Below are 15,676 nucleotides of genomic sequence, written 5' to 3'. Positions count from 1 at the left end.
CCCGAGCTTTGAACCAGACGATGAACCCAACCCCATCCCTGAGTTCTCCGGCTTTGAAATAGGGGACGAAGCCAACCCCAACCTCAATCCCAATCCGGTTCAAGAACCCAACCCGAACCCGCCTCAACAACCAATACCCGCCCAACAAGCCAACTCGGCCCAAGAATCCGACTTCCCTCACCCAGCGACCTCCACCCGTCTTCGACGGAGACCAGTGCTGAGAAGTAGATACTCTGACTAAGGTAATCAGCAGTCCGGCGAAGCTGTCCACAGTCCCACATCGGGTATTCTCTAGCGCCGTTTCTTCTGCGTTTACTCTTTTCCATGCATATGATTCTGATTGTTCATTCTGGGGAATAGAATTTCTGGGTTTAGTTTCTTGCGTTTTCTCTTCTCAATGTAATATCTGGGAATAGAATTTTTGGGTTTAGTTTCCTACGCCGATTTTTAGAACCTTATTATGACTTGGTTTGGAGAGACGAAAGGTTGGGGAACCAGAAAGTTTCAATGGAGAAGACAGTGTCGTTGTTTGGAGGAGAAAGAGAGAAAAATAAGAAGAAAGGTTCTATCGTGGTTTGGAGGAGAGAGCGGGAGACTGGGGGAGGGAGAGAGAGAGAGAGAAGAAGAAGAAGAAAAAGACCAAAAAAGAAAAGGATCTGACTCAAGGGCATTTTAGGAAGTGAAAAGAGATGTTAGATAAAATATTATTAAAATAATAGAAGGGTGTGTGGTTTGTAATATGGGGTGTGCAAATTTCACCCCCTTTAATGTTATACCATTAAAAGTTGTGTTTATGTAACATTTAGTTAGTGATTTGCTTGTTAGAACACAAAAAAAAGTTCTGCTGACGAAGTCACAAATCATACTACTGACTAAGTCGCTCACCGTGTCACAGTTCATATCACTAATCAAGTCACTCACCGTGTCACAGTTCATGCCACTTACGAATTCACAGATCATGTCACTAACCAAGTCGTTGACCATGTCACTAACCAAGTCACTAATCATGTCACTTTTCATATCGCTAAACGCGTCAGTGACATGTTTAGAGAGAAACGGTCGTTATATCAAACTATATCACAAATATGTATTTGACATGTCACTGATGAGCTTAATAAACAGGTCACCATGTGTATTACGCTTTAATAAGCCATCCTGGTTTCAAGTTGCAGGAAACCATTATCTGATACTATAATGATAGTGTACATATATTGAGTGCAAATGGCAATAACCATAAGTACGAGTGCCTTAAAAGTAATTAAGGCACCTTTAACTGAAAGGACCGCAGGAAACATCCAAATTCAAGTCATTTCTGAAACTGTAGTTCACCATAACCTGACATGACCTAACAACTTACCCATAGCTAATCACATGAAAACCAATTTGATTTGTCCAATCAACCAAAGCATCACAAGCCAGCATACAGGATTAAGAAATCGATGGTAAGAAAAATCCAAAAATTTATTTCGTGGGCATTAACCTTAGATGACCAGACAAACGCATATCAAATTTCACATCATAGCTAATCACATGAACCCCAACAAGATTGTCCAACCAAAAAAAGCATTAGAACCCAGCAAACACAAAGAGAAATAGGTCACATAATACAACCTAACCGATTCAAAACGATGATATATCAAAATCAAAACCGCACTGAACCGAACTGAATTGGCCAGTTCGGGTCAGTTCTTTGTTTTTTTTTTTTTGGTATACAATATACCTTCACAGCATGTACATTCACAATACTGCTGAGGTTGAACGGTTTTAAAGGATAAGTAACTGACCCTACATATGAACGGCTAAGATTGCATGTTTGTTGTATATAGACTTGCAACGCCGTGTATACGAGAATTTTCGCTTTTCTTTGGCCCAAAAAAAAAAGAAAAGAAAATGAAAAGCATCCCAAATGTCCTTGCCTAAGAGAAACTCCCACACATAAAGAATAAGAGAACAGTGTTCGACTCGAGCACCAAGCCATGCCGCAACTTGGTCCTCCATATTCCTTCCCAGAAAGAAAGAAGCAGAAGCCATGAACGAACCGACTCTCGAGTCCCCAAGATGAGGAGAAAACCCATTCTCCCCAGCAGCAGCAGCAGGGCCTTGTTTCTCCACCTCAATTCCAAACGCTTCTTCTCCTTCACTGCTTCCGCTTCCGCTTCCGAGCCAGTCCTCGACGATCTCCCCTCCCAGCTCTTGTCCATCCTCTCCCAACCCAATTGGCAAAGACACCCCTCCCTCAAACCCCTAATCCCCTCCATATCCCCATCCCATGTCTCCTCCCTCTTCTCCCTCAACCACCACCTCCCCCCCCAAACCGCCCTCGCCTTCTTCAACTGGATCGCCCTCAAACCCAACTTCACCCACACCGTCCACTCCCACTCATCTCTCCTCTCCCTTCTCCTCCCCAACCCTTCCTTCCTCTCCGTCGCCGAAAAGATCCGCATTTCCATGATCAAGTCCTCCACCTGCCCCCCTGACGCCCTCTTCGTCCTCCACCATCTCCGCTACTTGAACAAGACCCACTTCAAGCTCACCCTCAGGTCATACAACTTTCTTCTCATGTCATTGTCCAAGTTTTCGCTGTTTGATGATTTAAAAACTGTGTATATGGAGATGCTGGAGGATAAGGTTTCCCCCAATTTGCATACATTTAACACTATGGTCAATGCTTATTGTAAATTGGGGAATTTGGCTGAGGCAGAGATGTATTTCAGTAAGATAGGGCAGGCCGGATTGCGGCCCGATACTTTTAGCTACACGTCTTTGATACTGGGGCATTGTAGGAATAAGGATGTGGACAGTGCTTATAGGGTGTTTAGGGTAATGCCGCAGAAAGAGTGTCGGAGAAATGAGGTTTCGTATACGAATCTGATACATGGGTTGTGTGAGGCGGATCGGATTGGTGAGGCTTTTAAGTTGTTTTCGCAGATGGGGGAGGATGATTGTCAACCGACTGTCCGCACATTTACAGTTCTTATCTCTGCATTTTGTAGATTGGGGAAGAAGTCAGAGGCAATGAAGTTATTTAGAGAGATGAGGGAAAAGGGTTGTGAACCGAATGTTCATACTTATACCGTGCTTATTGATAGTATGTGCAAGGAGAATAAGCTAGATGAGGCTAGGAGGTTGCTGAATGAGATGTTGGAGAAACGGTTGGTTCCTACTGTTGTCACATATAATGCATTGATTGATGGGTATTGCAAGGAGGGAGCAGTTGAGGCTGCAATTGATATTAAGGCTTTGATGGAATCAAATAAATGTTGTCCAAATGCTCGAACGTACAATGAATTAATTTTTGGGTTTTGTAAAAGGAAAGATGTAAACCAGGCGATGGCATTGCTCGCTAAGATGCTCGATCTGAAGCTCTCACCTAGTGTGATTACGTATAACTCATTAATACATGGCCACTGTAAAGCAGGTGATTTAGACTGTGCTTATAGGTTGCTTGATTTGATGAAGGACAGTGGTTTGGTTCCTGATCAGTGGACCTATAGTGTTTTTATAGACAGTCTTTGTAAGAGTGGGAGACTAGAAGAAGCTCATGCCCTGTTTGATTCTCTTAAGGAGAAAGGCGTAAAGTCAAATGAAGTGACATTTACTGCTTTGATTGATGGTTACTGCAAGGTGGGGAAAATTAATGATGCCCATTCCTTGTTTGATAGGATGCTTACAGAGGGCTGTAACCCGAACACATGCACTTACAATACCTTGGTAGATGGATTGTGCAAAGAAGGAAAATTGCAGGATGCAATATTACTGGTGGAGAAGATGTTAAGTACGGGCCTGACGCATGCACCACATACTTATTCTATACTGATCAAACATATGCTGAAAGAAGGGGACTTCGGCCATGCTCATAGACTGTTCAACCAGATGGTTTGTTCTGGTAGTAAACCGGACGTATTTATTTACACTTCGTTTATTCATGCATATTGCAGCATAGGGGATATAGAAGAGGCAGAAAAGCTGATGGTTAAGATGAGTGAAGAAGGAATTAGAGCAGATTCGTTGACGTACACATTATTGATTAATACATATGGACGTATGGGACTACTAGATTCTGCATTTGGTGTTCTTAAGCGCATGTTTGGTGCTTGCTGCGATCCTTCTCACTATACCTATTCTTTCCTGATCAAACATCTTTTGCGCTCGAAGACGAATGACGATATAGTGAGACTTGATTTGGCCTCAAGCTTCATTGATATTGCTGATGTATGGAAGACAATGGATTATCAAAATGCTTTAGATCTGTTTGACAAGATGGCTGAACATGGCTGTGCACCCAATGGCAACACATATGAAAAGCTTATAATAGGTCTTTGCAAAGAGGGGCGCTTGGAAGTAGCCCAGAGGCTATATGTTCATATGAGAGATAGGCGGATTTCTCCCAGCCAGGATATTTATCATTCTCTTATTAATTGTTGCTGTCAGTTGCAAGTGTATGGAGAGGCGGCAAACCTGCTGGATACGATGATTGAGGATGGTTATTTACCAACATTAGAGTCTTCCAAGTTGCTTGTATGTGGGCTATTCATTGAGGAGAATATTGAGAAGGCAAAAGCCGTTTTCTGTAGTTTGCTCCGTTGTGAGTATAACTTTGATGAAGTAGCTTGGAAAGTTCTCCATGATGGTTTACTTAAGAGGGGTCTTGTCAATAGATGCTCTGAGTTGATAACCATCATGGAGCAGATGGGTTGCAAGCTTCATCCTCAGACATATTCAATGCTGATTGAGGGAATTGATGGAACATAATGTGACATGCGCAATCTTTGTATAGGGAATGACATTCTGCCCAGGTTTCATTTCAATTGGGTCATCAGCAACTTCTGCCGCCACCGAGTCCAGACCACGAAGTTGCAACAACAGCTCCAACAAAGGGAGTTTTACAAAAACTGAAGGGGTTCATCAACCACTCCCTAACACCTCTGTTCCATCCTAACCGATGTATGTTGCTGTTGCTTTTCTATATTTGTACTAACGATCAACCCAATTGCACTTTTTCATTATTTCCTACCAGAGAATCAAAGCTAAAATAGTGACTTGCGTTAATCTTATGGAGTTTGGTTTGAAATGTCTGGGCATTTGGCAGTCATTTCAAGTGAGGCATTATCTAGTTAAAAATAGCAGAATAAAACCTTCGTTTTGTCGTTGAGAAATTTTTGGGCTTAAGTTATTTGTTAGTGAAGTAGAAGTAATACTGATCCATCGTAGGTATACTTATAGTTTAATTGCTGTTGCAATAGATCCAACTTCTCTTTTAAGAGGCAATTCTGTATCTGCAAGATTTCTTTTACTTTACGGGAATGTGGATATGATCTTTCAAGTAGAAGTCATCCTGGCAAGAATCCATGTTCATCATATATCAGAATGTTGTACAGCTGTGACCATGGCTTGCAATACGTTAGAAGGCCTGTAGCATGTGACTATAGATAGTATTTGAGACTACCTCTTGTTGCTGAACTTCTTGCTAGTGTGAATTACATAATGATGCTAACATTTTTATCAGAAATAAACACCGGTGAAGAACAAGTGCATAAAGGAGAACGTTATCTTCTAATTTCTATATCCTCGATAAATTTATAGGTAATATTGTTACTGGAAGTTGATCTTCAAGGATTGATCTGGCACCCACATAAACATGTTATAGTATTTATATCTGGCCCCATTGAAGTACTAGTTCAGGATAACGAGGATTCCGGTTGGATGATTAACTAGTTAGTATTTGCAGTAGTATAAGTTGTGTTTGTTAATTTTGCTTGCTTTTTTTGTTTGAATTTTACTTTTTTGATTGATTCTTATTCTTGCTAATGGAATTTATTCTTCAACAGAAGCTAAGGAGCCATGCATTAGTCACAGAAAGATGTCCAGGTACTTGAATGAAGGCCAAATGGTAGGAGACAACTTTCTGTGGCATGCAGGCAAGTACCAGAGTTGCTGCCTGACAACATTTACATATACACTGTCTCATTGCATGGGATTTATTTCAGTGGTGAAATTTGCATTTGGGCTTCTTCTTTCCCTGACACTGCTCATCTGTGAGATCTCGTGCTTCTTCCTTCTTTGGAACTCACTAGTAGAGGTTCTAGAATCAGATATACTTCGGTGAATTTTCTTCTGAGTCATACTGATAGTGCACTGTTCTGGAGTGCTAATGGAAGATATCCAAACAAACTCAGTTCTGGGTTCAATTATGTTATATTGATAAGACTGCATGAAAATGAAAGCTTTCTTGCAATTTATATTTTATAAAAGTTATTTGTATATGCAAAAAGTATGGCAATTTTGTTTTTGTTTTTGTGTTTCATTTTATTGCAAAGTTTGCATGCTCTAAAGCATTATGTTCCATATCAATGTTCCCTTTCGTTACAATTATCGTGCTCTATAGTCATACTCATATGTCATGGTTGAAAGTAGGAAATTATGCTGTACTTTTATTCTGTAAAAATGAGGCTTTAGATTGATTATAACTATTTCGGTTCATAATGGCTATGTAAAATGGTTTCTGAACGTGTATTTGAATATTTAGCGTCTTGGCTCTTTTGAGAGTTTGTGATTTATCATACGGGAATATTCATCAAGTATTACCCACTTCTTTTGCTACTTACATACATTGTGAGCACTATTTTGATGTGTGCCTCACAGGAGGTTTATTTTTTATTTTTATTTTTATTTTTTTAATTTATAAATTTTATTTTATTTATTATTATTATTATTATTTTTTAAACATAGGAGGTGTAATTAAACTTCATATTTGTTTGCATCTTTAGCATGTTATTACTTCATTATTGTAACTATCACGAGTATTGTTTTTCATGAATATTATTATAGCTTATGGTGTCCTCTATATCTTCTTTTGCTGTCAAAATAACTAGGTCCAGTTTGGCTTGTGTCTTGCCTAACCGCACATTACCAAATAATTCCTTTGCCAGTTTGGTCAATAAATATTGCACACACTTATGCACACTGCTTTTGTGAAGTGTAAGTAATCCTTTCTAATGGCCCAATTTGTCTGAAGACTGGGCAACGGAAGATTTTAAAGGATCCTGTGGGATTCACTTATCAGTTTGATTTTTTTTTTTTCCCCATAACTATCTGCTTTAATTTTTAATGGAAACAACTATAGATGTTCAGATCGGTTCCATTAATTTTTAATGGCAGCCAATGGTGTGGCTGATGCCTTAGTTAACTTAGGTCATGAGTTCATGGACACTAGGATCTGGTTTGGTATGATCCCCTCGAGGGCTTCCTCTACCTACAACCTTGATCGGCTTCAGATCGGTTGTAGTAGGGGTTCTTCTTTGTAATTCATTTTCTGAAGAGAAAAAGGATGTTTTAAAACTTAGCAAGGTCCTTTGCTTTGCTTGTGCGTTAGAAAAACATTTGAGATTTTTTTTTCTTCCTAAAGCTGGTTGTGCTTCTACTGTACTAATGGGGGCATATACGGTGAAGTCAGATAATTGGTTAGGTATGGAGATGGAAAGAGGAAGGAATTGGGATAGGGTAGTGAGAGTGGTAATGGTGCACCTAACTCCAGGACAATTTGGAGTCTTTGCATTCCGAACAAAGTCAAGCTTCTACTATGGCGGGCTTGCCACGGATTCCTACCCTGTGGTGAGCATCTGTTGAGGTGCAAAATTGGTCCTAATAGGGGGTGTGAACGGTGTGGAGGAGACTGTGTTACATTGTTTTTGGGAGTGCAGGTGAAGAAAACCTGGAAGTATACTTGGCACGGGGTGGTGGGGTGTGTGTTAAGTTGTGGAATGAACCGGGTTTTCAAGATTTGCTTGCTCATGTTGTTAAGGTTGGGCAACAGGGAGAAGTAGAATTCTTCTGTTTGATGGTTTGGTGGCTGTGGAAGGACAGAAACAATCTAGTACACGGGAAACCAGCAATTGCAGCAGTAGATTTGGTTTATAGTGTCTGAATGGCTGGATGACTGCACTAGTGCTCATGAGCAGAAACGGTTGCAGGTCACTGAGAGGTCGGATGCTATCCAAGTGGAACAGCAGCTGGATGCGTTTAGACCCTCAGTTTTTCTGACCGAATTTTGATGGGGCAAGTGACTTGAAGAAGGGAAGATCTGGGCTGGGTGCGGTGGTTAGAGAGGAAGCTGGGAAGTTAACTGGTGCGTTAGCTGTCTCAGTTCAGGCACAATTATCTCCGGCAGCAGCAGTGGTGCTGGCACTCTGGAAAGGGATGCGTCTGTGTAAGCAGCTGGGAGTGCGTAAGATGTTGGAGGGTGATGCCCTGAATGTAATCAATGCCTTGCAGTCATCTCAGGGATCTTAGCAATAATGGAGCAGTTCTTGATGGGATCAGGTTGATGCTAAGCGAGTTTGAACAGGAAGCATGTCAAAAAACATGGGAATCAGGTGATGTTTTGCCAAGAGGTCGGACCTCCATGGCTTTTTGATTTGATTAAAGCAGAGTGCTGATAGGAGTTTCAATAGGGGCGGCTCCTTTGGAGTGTTGGTACTCGGTAGTCCCAGTTTGTATTCAAGTTTATTAATGAGTATTTCATTTCATAAAAAAAAAAAAAAAAAAAAAATGTTGGTTGTGTATAGACTGACTCTGGAACTTTTGAGTAAACATTTCTGTCCTCCTCAATCTCCTCGATTCCGGATCTAGTATATTTCATTGTATTTTTTTATCTTTCATTTCTTCTTTTATACTTTTTGTTTGCGATGAGTGATGAATAAATAAGATGGTTCTTATCTCTTGAAAGTATGCTTTACTTTCCCAACTCTTAACTCTATTGCCTTATCTGCAGGAGTTGCATAAGTAAAAAAGATGGGTTAGATGGGTTCACGAATACTTGCAGGAGTTGTATATCAAAAACTGCCTTCTCAAGTAGTCACGAAAATAGCTGGATTTTTTTATTCAGTAGTTATGAACTGAATTGCTTTGTTCTTTAGGGCCTTAAAATAACTGAAAAAAAAAAAATTGGTAATTGTTTTTGAAAAAGGCAAAATTATGCAGCAAGGACTAACTTGGGCATACTTGTGCGGTGGAGAACTGGTGGATTTTTCTGTACCTTACCCTCTGATTTCGTTCCCATGTCACCCTTTGTCCCTGAATTGCTCTCTGCTACTAAAGAAGTCCTATTTCATTTTGTAAATTATTGTACATAGAGGTTACTTTTACTTTTTTTTTTCATTCATCTCGGAGTAAATTATTAGATCTAGATTTTAGTTATAGGTTCCTACAACTGAATGACTGAAGGAAATTTACAAGGATGTATGGGATCTCCAGTGTCTGAGAAAATACCCAATCTTTTTGTGTAACAGAAGAAAATTTACAAAACCAAAGACATGTATAATAGAACTTCCGATATCAATTTATAACAGAATGATGCAAAACATTAACATCCATCCTTCTAAGGCCTCAACCTGATGAGTTGAGGCACAGATTGATTACAAGATGCACAGACAATAAAGAATAAGAATAACACAGACAATAGGTAGTCAAGAACAAGTTCAAGAATGGGCGAAGCTGGTGGCGATGGGGATGACAATTACAAGAATGAGTATGAGGAGAATAATGATTCCGATACACATCCACTTCCTGGTGCTCCTCTGGTATCCCTTGGCAGTGTTGAGTTGTTTGGTTCCAGCCTTGACATAGTGTGAAGCATTTATCACATGTTGCTCAATGTCATCCATCTGCTCACCTTGAGCCTCCACCATCACAGCCATGTCCAAGAACACCTGATGCAGCTCCAGCAAGCTCTTTTCGATATCCTTTGCCGCGTCGTGCCTGTCCTGTATCTCAACCACAGTTTCCAGCACCTTCCCCCTCCCATGTTCTTGTATGGCTCTCCCCATGAACTCCTCCCCTCCATTCGAGATGATCTTTTCGATCACCTCCTCATCCGCCTTCTCTCCTGTCACTGTGAAATACCTCCTTCCCACAGTCTCCTTGTATTCGCTCATCATCCTCTGCCGCAGACCCTGAAACTCCATCATAAGCTCCTTCAGCTTCTTGCGCAGCCCGTTGGTGACCGCCATCCTCGTCCTGTAAATTGGGGTGCCTTCTTTCGCAGCCGAGAGCCTCTTATTGGCGGCATTGGCACGGTCCATGTCTTCCAGATGACATCGAATCGTCCTGGCCTGCTTCAGAACACTCACAATGTCGGCATTAATGCGGCTACGCAACGATTGCAACGCCTCTGATTTGTGGAGGGACTTGCTCTCCTCGTTGGCTTGCTGTAATCGGCCCAGAATGTCACGCACACAAGCCATCTCCTGCTTCACCTTTTCTGCCTCTTCCAGGAACAGACCCATGTCACTGTTCATGTTTGTTGACAGCTCCAAATTCCCAGCTTCAAGGTCCATGTCTTTCATTGCCTCTTTCTTTAGATCCACATAGTTGGTGAACGATTTCGTCATCAGGTCGTTCATCTTTCCTGCATCATTCACCCAAAGTTTCAGTAATATTTCAACATTTGACTACCAAAATCAACCCAAGTTAGAGCTGCATACCTTTAATTTCAAATTACGAATTGCTTCTTCTTCTTGTATTGAGATCACCGAGAACTGCTTCAGAGTATAGCCGATATGACTTGCTTTTATGACAATGATTTTGAAAACGGCAACATTTCAAGTTTTAAAGAAATCTGCATCACAGAAGTAGCCGTTGAGATTCCAACGGCTATATTTCTATTATCTGACCCACCTTCAATTTTTCTCCCCCCAATTTTCATTTTCTTTTTCTCCTCCTATGACTTGATGTTGTTTAATATACAAGTCAGATCTGAATACATACGGCTTATTCTGACACGTGTCTTTATTTTGGGTCGATGAATATATCAGTGTTGACGGTAAGACACGGTGAAACACCAATACATAGATGAGAGTAAAAGCATACCTATAGTGAGGACATCATGTGAGAGAGGTAAAATAATAAAATAAAAAACTACCTATGTACGAAGTCATGGGTGTAATAACCCGAAACTTAGTATCACTGTAGAACACTCTAAGATTCGTTAAACTTAGAAGTAACCCAAATATTTTTTTTAAACATTTCATTTAAATACTATATTAGCCACTCACTTTACTGGACCAGCCACTCAACTTACTATATTAGTCACTCACCTTACTGGACCAGCCACTCAACTTACTATATTAGTCACCCACCTTAATATATTAGTCACTTACTTATTTTAGTGATTAATTATAGCCTATATAAACATATGATCTGATCATATTTCCTACAAGCTTGAAGATCAAATGCAAAATTTATCAAAAACTCCCTTAGTTGAAGAGAAAACACAAATCCTTCATCCTTTTTCTCTTAAGAAGTTTTCTTTTGTGAAAGAAGTCCAAAGGTTGATCACAAGACCTTCTGAGTTCCTTAAGTACATGAATACATTTCTATATTATTTTGTCTTTAAGATTTATCAAATTGCATAACCGATGATAAAATGGAAAAAGATATGCTTTGCTGCAAACCTGTATTTTCGTATATAATAAATTTTTTTTTTGTAAAAAATAATTACAGTATTAAATTCCTCATCAAAAGTTCTTCAATTTAGGTTTTTGAATCACTAAAAAAGGTTAAGAAATGAAGAAGTTATGGCTAATCAAAGTTTTCAACTTTTAAACTCGCTGGAAATCTCACACAGCTATCACAACTTCAAAAATTCATATCTCCCTCATTTCTTAACCATTTTCTACAAAATTTATATCAATTTGAAGCTTAGGACCTCTACTTGTGATCTGGAAAGTTTGAGAAGTAATGCTAAAAATACACAGTACGTAAATACTTAGAAACCAAAGGTTAGTATCAAAAATATCGGTTTCTGCGCTGTTATGGTTATTCACCATTTCTGGACTACGTCACTTCGAACTGGATTACATGACTTATTCCATTGAATTCCTTGTGAAAGATTCTTTGAAACGGTGTACTCATTTGATTAATTTGAACTTGTTATGGACAACTTAACACATTTTGAAGTTTGATGACTCTAATAGGAGAAACATGAACACGGTTGATGAACTTCAATGGATTTGGACATAAATACTAACTATAGTATATATAATTTTGTTAAATTGTGTATAGTTACTCATTTAATGCTTGTGTTTTATTATTACATATTTTACTTGATTTCAATTATGTACAAGCTTATTTTTAATTATGTTGTTTGCTAGTGAATTTACTTATTTGTGTTATACAATTATGTTACCTATGTTTTCATATGAGATTATTCCTAAGTATATGTCTCTATAAGCATGTGTACATATACATATATTACGATCTATAATTCATAAAGATTGTATTTTGTGAATTTGATTATGTCTGAGAAGTACAGTTGTGAAGCTAGGTGATTAGTACTACCCCGTGTTTAAGTGAATTACAGGTAAAAGTGTTTTGTGATATGAGAAGTTAGCCTGGGCCCTAGTCCCTACAGATAGTGCACTATTATACTCATAGGAAGAATGTGTTGACCTTGAGTATACATACTTTGGTAGTGATCCTCAGTATGCTGCGGCTTATCCGTGCTTTGAGTAGAGTGGACTCTAGCATGTGACTTTGTGATTTATTACCAGTCTCATAAACATTCATGTGGATGAATATATTTGGCTATATATGTGTGTATTATGTGTATACATATACATATTTACGAATTGGTATGAACATATAAATGTTTCTTGGTACATTTGAATTGGTTGTCCAAATTTGATTTCTTATAAGACATTTTAATATAAGAATGTAAGCTGTACTTACTGGGTCTGTGTTACTCATGATACTACACCTTGTTTTCAGGTAACGAGTAGATGCTTGGGGAAAACGGGGTGGATCCACTAAATAAATGAATGTTTTATTTTCTACTACTTTCTCAAAAGAAATAATGTAATATATTTTTTCAGCTCCGGTATTGTAAAAAAAAAAAAAAAAAAAAACAATAATTTCAATTCCTAATAAGAGTATTTTTCAGACTTATATAAATTCTTTTTTTTTTATTCTTTGAGGAAGTTTTATTTGTAATAACTCACATCACGGATTCGGGTACCATATTTCAATATAATATTGGTCTCGGGTTTGGGGTGTGACAATGGGTTCGAGTCACCATGGAGGCAGGAGTGAAACCTTTGATCCTCTTTAAAAAAAAAAAAAAAAAAAAACCTTTCGATTCATAAATAATTAAGGGGAATGAAATTTGCACTTTCTGTTTTACAATTTACATTCTACGTTTTATTTTTTAGTGTAACATTACTCTCTAAATTTTTTCACTCATTTGTACCTCTAATAAGCTTCTAATTTGATCACATGTGCTCTTATACTCTTGAAGTTGATCAATTATATTCAACAACTGTTATCTTATTGATTAATGTCTGCATGAATTGTTGACGTGGCAAGCCTACTCAAACTAGGTTTTTGCCTCTGCCACCCGAGAAATACACCTTATATAACATGATATATAACATTGTCTAAGGATAAAATTTGCTCCTATGTGTAATATTTACCCTATTATTTATTTTGTTTTGTGGCCTTGTAGCTTTGCTGACTTTATTAATTTGTCTTGACTATATTTTAGGAGACCTTAATTTATTTTTAGAGTCATTAAGAGCATAGTTAACAATGATCAACATAATAAGTCTTCCACGAGCAATATTACACAAACCAATATGCATAAGTCTCCACAAGCAGGAACCACTGCAAGTGGCCTAGTGGTTCTTGCCTAGTTGGGTGTGCTCCCCAACCTAGGTTTGAATCCCGAAGCTGTCAAAGTGGCCAGGCACTGTGTTGCAATGCACAGTTGGAGCATTTCACATGCGCCGAATGAGTTTATCTTGGGCCTAGGAAGCCTTTGGGTTCCCCTTGACACAGTAAAAAAAAAGTCTCCACAAGCAGGGGTGGAGCTACATTGGGGCCCATACCCCAGTCATTACTAATATACTAAAACCCGGTTACTGTTTCTACTGTCCATAAGGGACAGAAAAGACGGTTTTGTCCCTGTTTTTTTTGTAATCACATCGTTGCCATTCGTATTAGGCTCACCTTTTTTTTTTTTTTTCTTTCGCCCTCCTCGCGTCTGCATCTGAAGATAGAAATTTCCAGAAGCCCAAGGTCGCAGAGAGAACAATCAGCCCATCCTCCTTGACCAAACGGCACCACCAAACAGCATAGAAACTATTCCACCCTGCTTGGATCCAGACCTACGCCCCACGCTGAACTTGCATTTTGGAAGAAGACCAGGCCACGCAAGACTTCCATATTATTCACCGAGGACGAGCTCAAGATTTGGGACCAGGATTTCGTCAAGCTTGACCAGGCCACGCTCTTCGATCTAATCTTGGTGCGTTTTTCTTATCTTTATCGCTTTCTGTTTGTGATTTAGGGTTTGGGTTGGGTTTTGATTTTGGGGCCTTAATTTTGTTTGATTAGCTTTTAGGGCTAGGGTTACTGACTTCAACTGAATCATATCATTCACGAGGCATCAGGCAAGCTATGTTGCTGCATTTCCTTACTACCCACATTTCTTGGTAAGTATTAACACTTACTCTAGCTCTTGCTATAATTCCATATTAGATTGAGAAAAATTTGTCAAATATGCATTGTGGAATTTAATGATCAACCATTTTATCTTGCAGCTAGGGACTGAGTGTTTGGCTCCAATTTTGTTGCAGCTGGTCAACAGTCTCTTTTCTTGCGCGGGCGTGCCAGCACCGTTCGGGTGCGGTCGTCGGGGGTGTCCCTTGACCTGACTTCTGTTGAGCGATTGTAGACGAGGAGAGAACGAACCTCGTCGCGGGATTCTTTGTGCCTCGTGGCGAGGACTTTTGCTGAGCTTCTTGAAAATCAAAATCGATACTCGATGTTGTTGATCGAGCAGAGCGAGAACCACTGGGAAGTGAAGAGAACTTGCTAAAGCGTGACTTTAGCTTGGCTGGTTTGCGAGGGCGTTACCCTTGCTTGGCTGGTTCTGTAACCGTTGTGGTCGAGGCACTACCGTCGGCTCCCGAGGAGACTAGGACCGAAGTACGTTGGCAGAGGGTTTGGTGGCACTGAAAGTCGGCTTCTGAGAAGACTAGGACTAGGAGTGTGATCACCGGTAAGAGAAAGAGAAGGAGAAGAGTTGCTCTTAGAGAGGTTGCTCTAGAGAGAACTTAGATCATCTTAGAGATGTTTTGATGTTGTGAATGTCTGTTTGAGAATGAGAGGAGAAGGTGTTTATATAGGGAAGAAAAAGAAGAGTGAAATGATGAGTGGAAGAAAAATAATGAAAGTGGAGTATGGAAGTGATTTGTAAAATATGGAAAAGATAGAGAAATGATGAAATGAAAGCAAAGCATGAAGGTGCAGAAACATGGAAGTGATGATGATCTATTAAAGAGATTGTAGAAGAAAAATATATCCAAGGAAAAAGAGAAAAGCATCTAGCTTTCTTCATGTGGGTAGGAAACATGAACATGATGAATGTTGAGCTGGTTTTAGGTCAGTTTCTGCCCCTTTATTCCTTCAATTATTTCTCCAACAAGACTTCAGAATGAGCCTTCGACTTCTTCATAAAAAATGTTCCACTATGAGTGTAGATCATCCTGAAAAAGTTTCAGAGCTTTATTCCATACGGTTGGGCCGGAAATGCTGCTGGACCTCTTACAGGTCCAGTTTTCCAGTTTTGCTTCTGTAGAAAATTGGACTGATTGTTTGAAGGCCTTCCACTCAAAACTAG

General features: G+C 39.4%; 2 protein-coding genes across 4 annotated transcripts; one reads left to right on the top strand and one right to left on the bottom strand.

Annotated features, from left to right (window-relative positions):
- Window positions 1-1,877: 1,877 nt before the first annotated feature.
- Window positions 1,878-8,649, top strand: LOC133714272 (pentatricopeptide repeat-containing protein At5g65560-like). Of its 3 annotated transcripts, none has more exons than XM_062140357.1 (2): window positions 1,878-4,900; window positions 5,829-8,649. In XM_062140357.1, the coding sequence occupies exon 1, from the start codon at window positions 2,059-2,061 to the stop codon at window positions 4,750-4,752; it is 2,694 nt and encodes an 897-aa protein (XP_061996341.1). In that variant the 5' UTR covers window positions 1,878-2,058; the 3' UTR covers window positions 4,753-4,900; window positions 5,829-8,649. The 3 variants fall into 3 exon arrangements, with proteins under 3 accessions (XP_061996341.1, XP_061996342.1, XP_061996340.1); XM_062140358.1 differs by having other exon boundaries at window positions 1,878-4,944; window positions 5,832-8,649; XM_062140356.1 differs by having other exon boundaries at window positions 1,878-4,944.
- Window positions 8,650-9,316: 667 nt separating this feature from the next.
- Window positions 9,317-10,598, bottom strand: LOC133716168 (syntaxin-related protein KNOLLE). The gene is made up of 2 exons (XM_062142895.1): window positions 10,482-10,598; window positions 9,317-10,405 (listed from the first exon to the last, which is right to left on the bottom strand). Exon 2 carries the CDS (start codon window positions 10,398-10,400, stop codon window positions 9,477-9,479), a length of 924 nt encoding a protein of 307 aa, XP_061998879.1. The 5' UTR covers window positions 10,401-10,405; window positions 10,482-10,598; the 3' UTR covers window positions 9,317-9,476.
- Between the last annotated feature and the right edge of the window lie 5,078 nt (window positions 10,599-15,676).

The sequence above is a fragment of the Rosa rugosa genome, chromosome 6 (assembly GCF_958449725.1).
Source record: "Rosa rugosa chromosome 6, drRosRugo1.1, whole genome shotgun sequence".
Taxonomy (NCBI): Eukaryota; Viridiplantae; Streptophyta; class Magnoliopsida; order Rosales; family Rosaceae; genus Rosa; species Rosa rugosa.
The sequence above is the reverse complement of the archived record's forward strand: the minus strand, read 5'-3'. Positions and strand labels throughout refer to the sequence as shown.

Excerpts from the sequence above, each read along its gene's own strand:
- LOC133714272 (XM_062140357.1), top strand. The coding sequence starts at position 2,059 with ATGAGGAGAAAACCCATTCTCCCCAGCAGCAGCAGCAGGGCCTTGTTT.
- LOC133716168 (XM_062142895.1), bottom strand. The coding sequence starts at position 10,400 with ATGAACGACCTGATGACGAAATCGTTCACCAACTATGTGGATCTAAAG.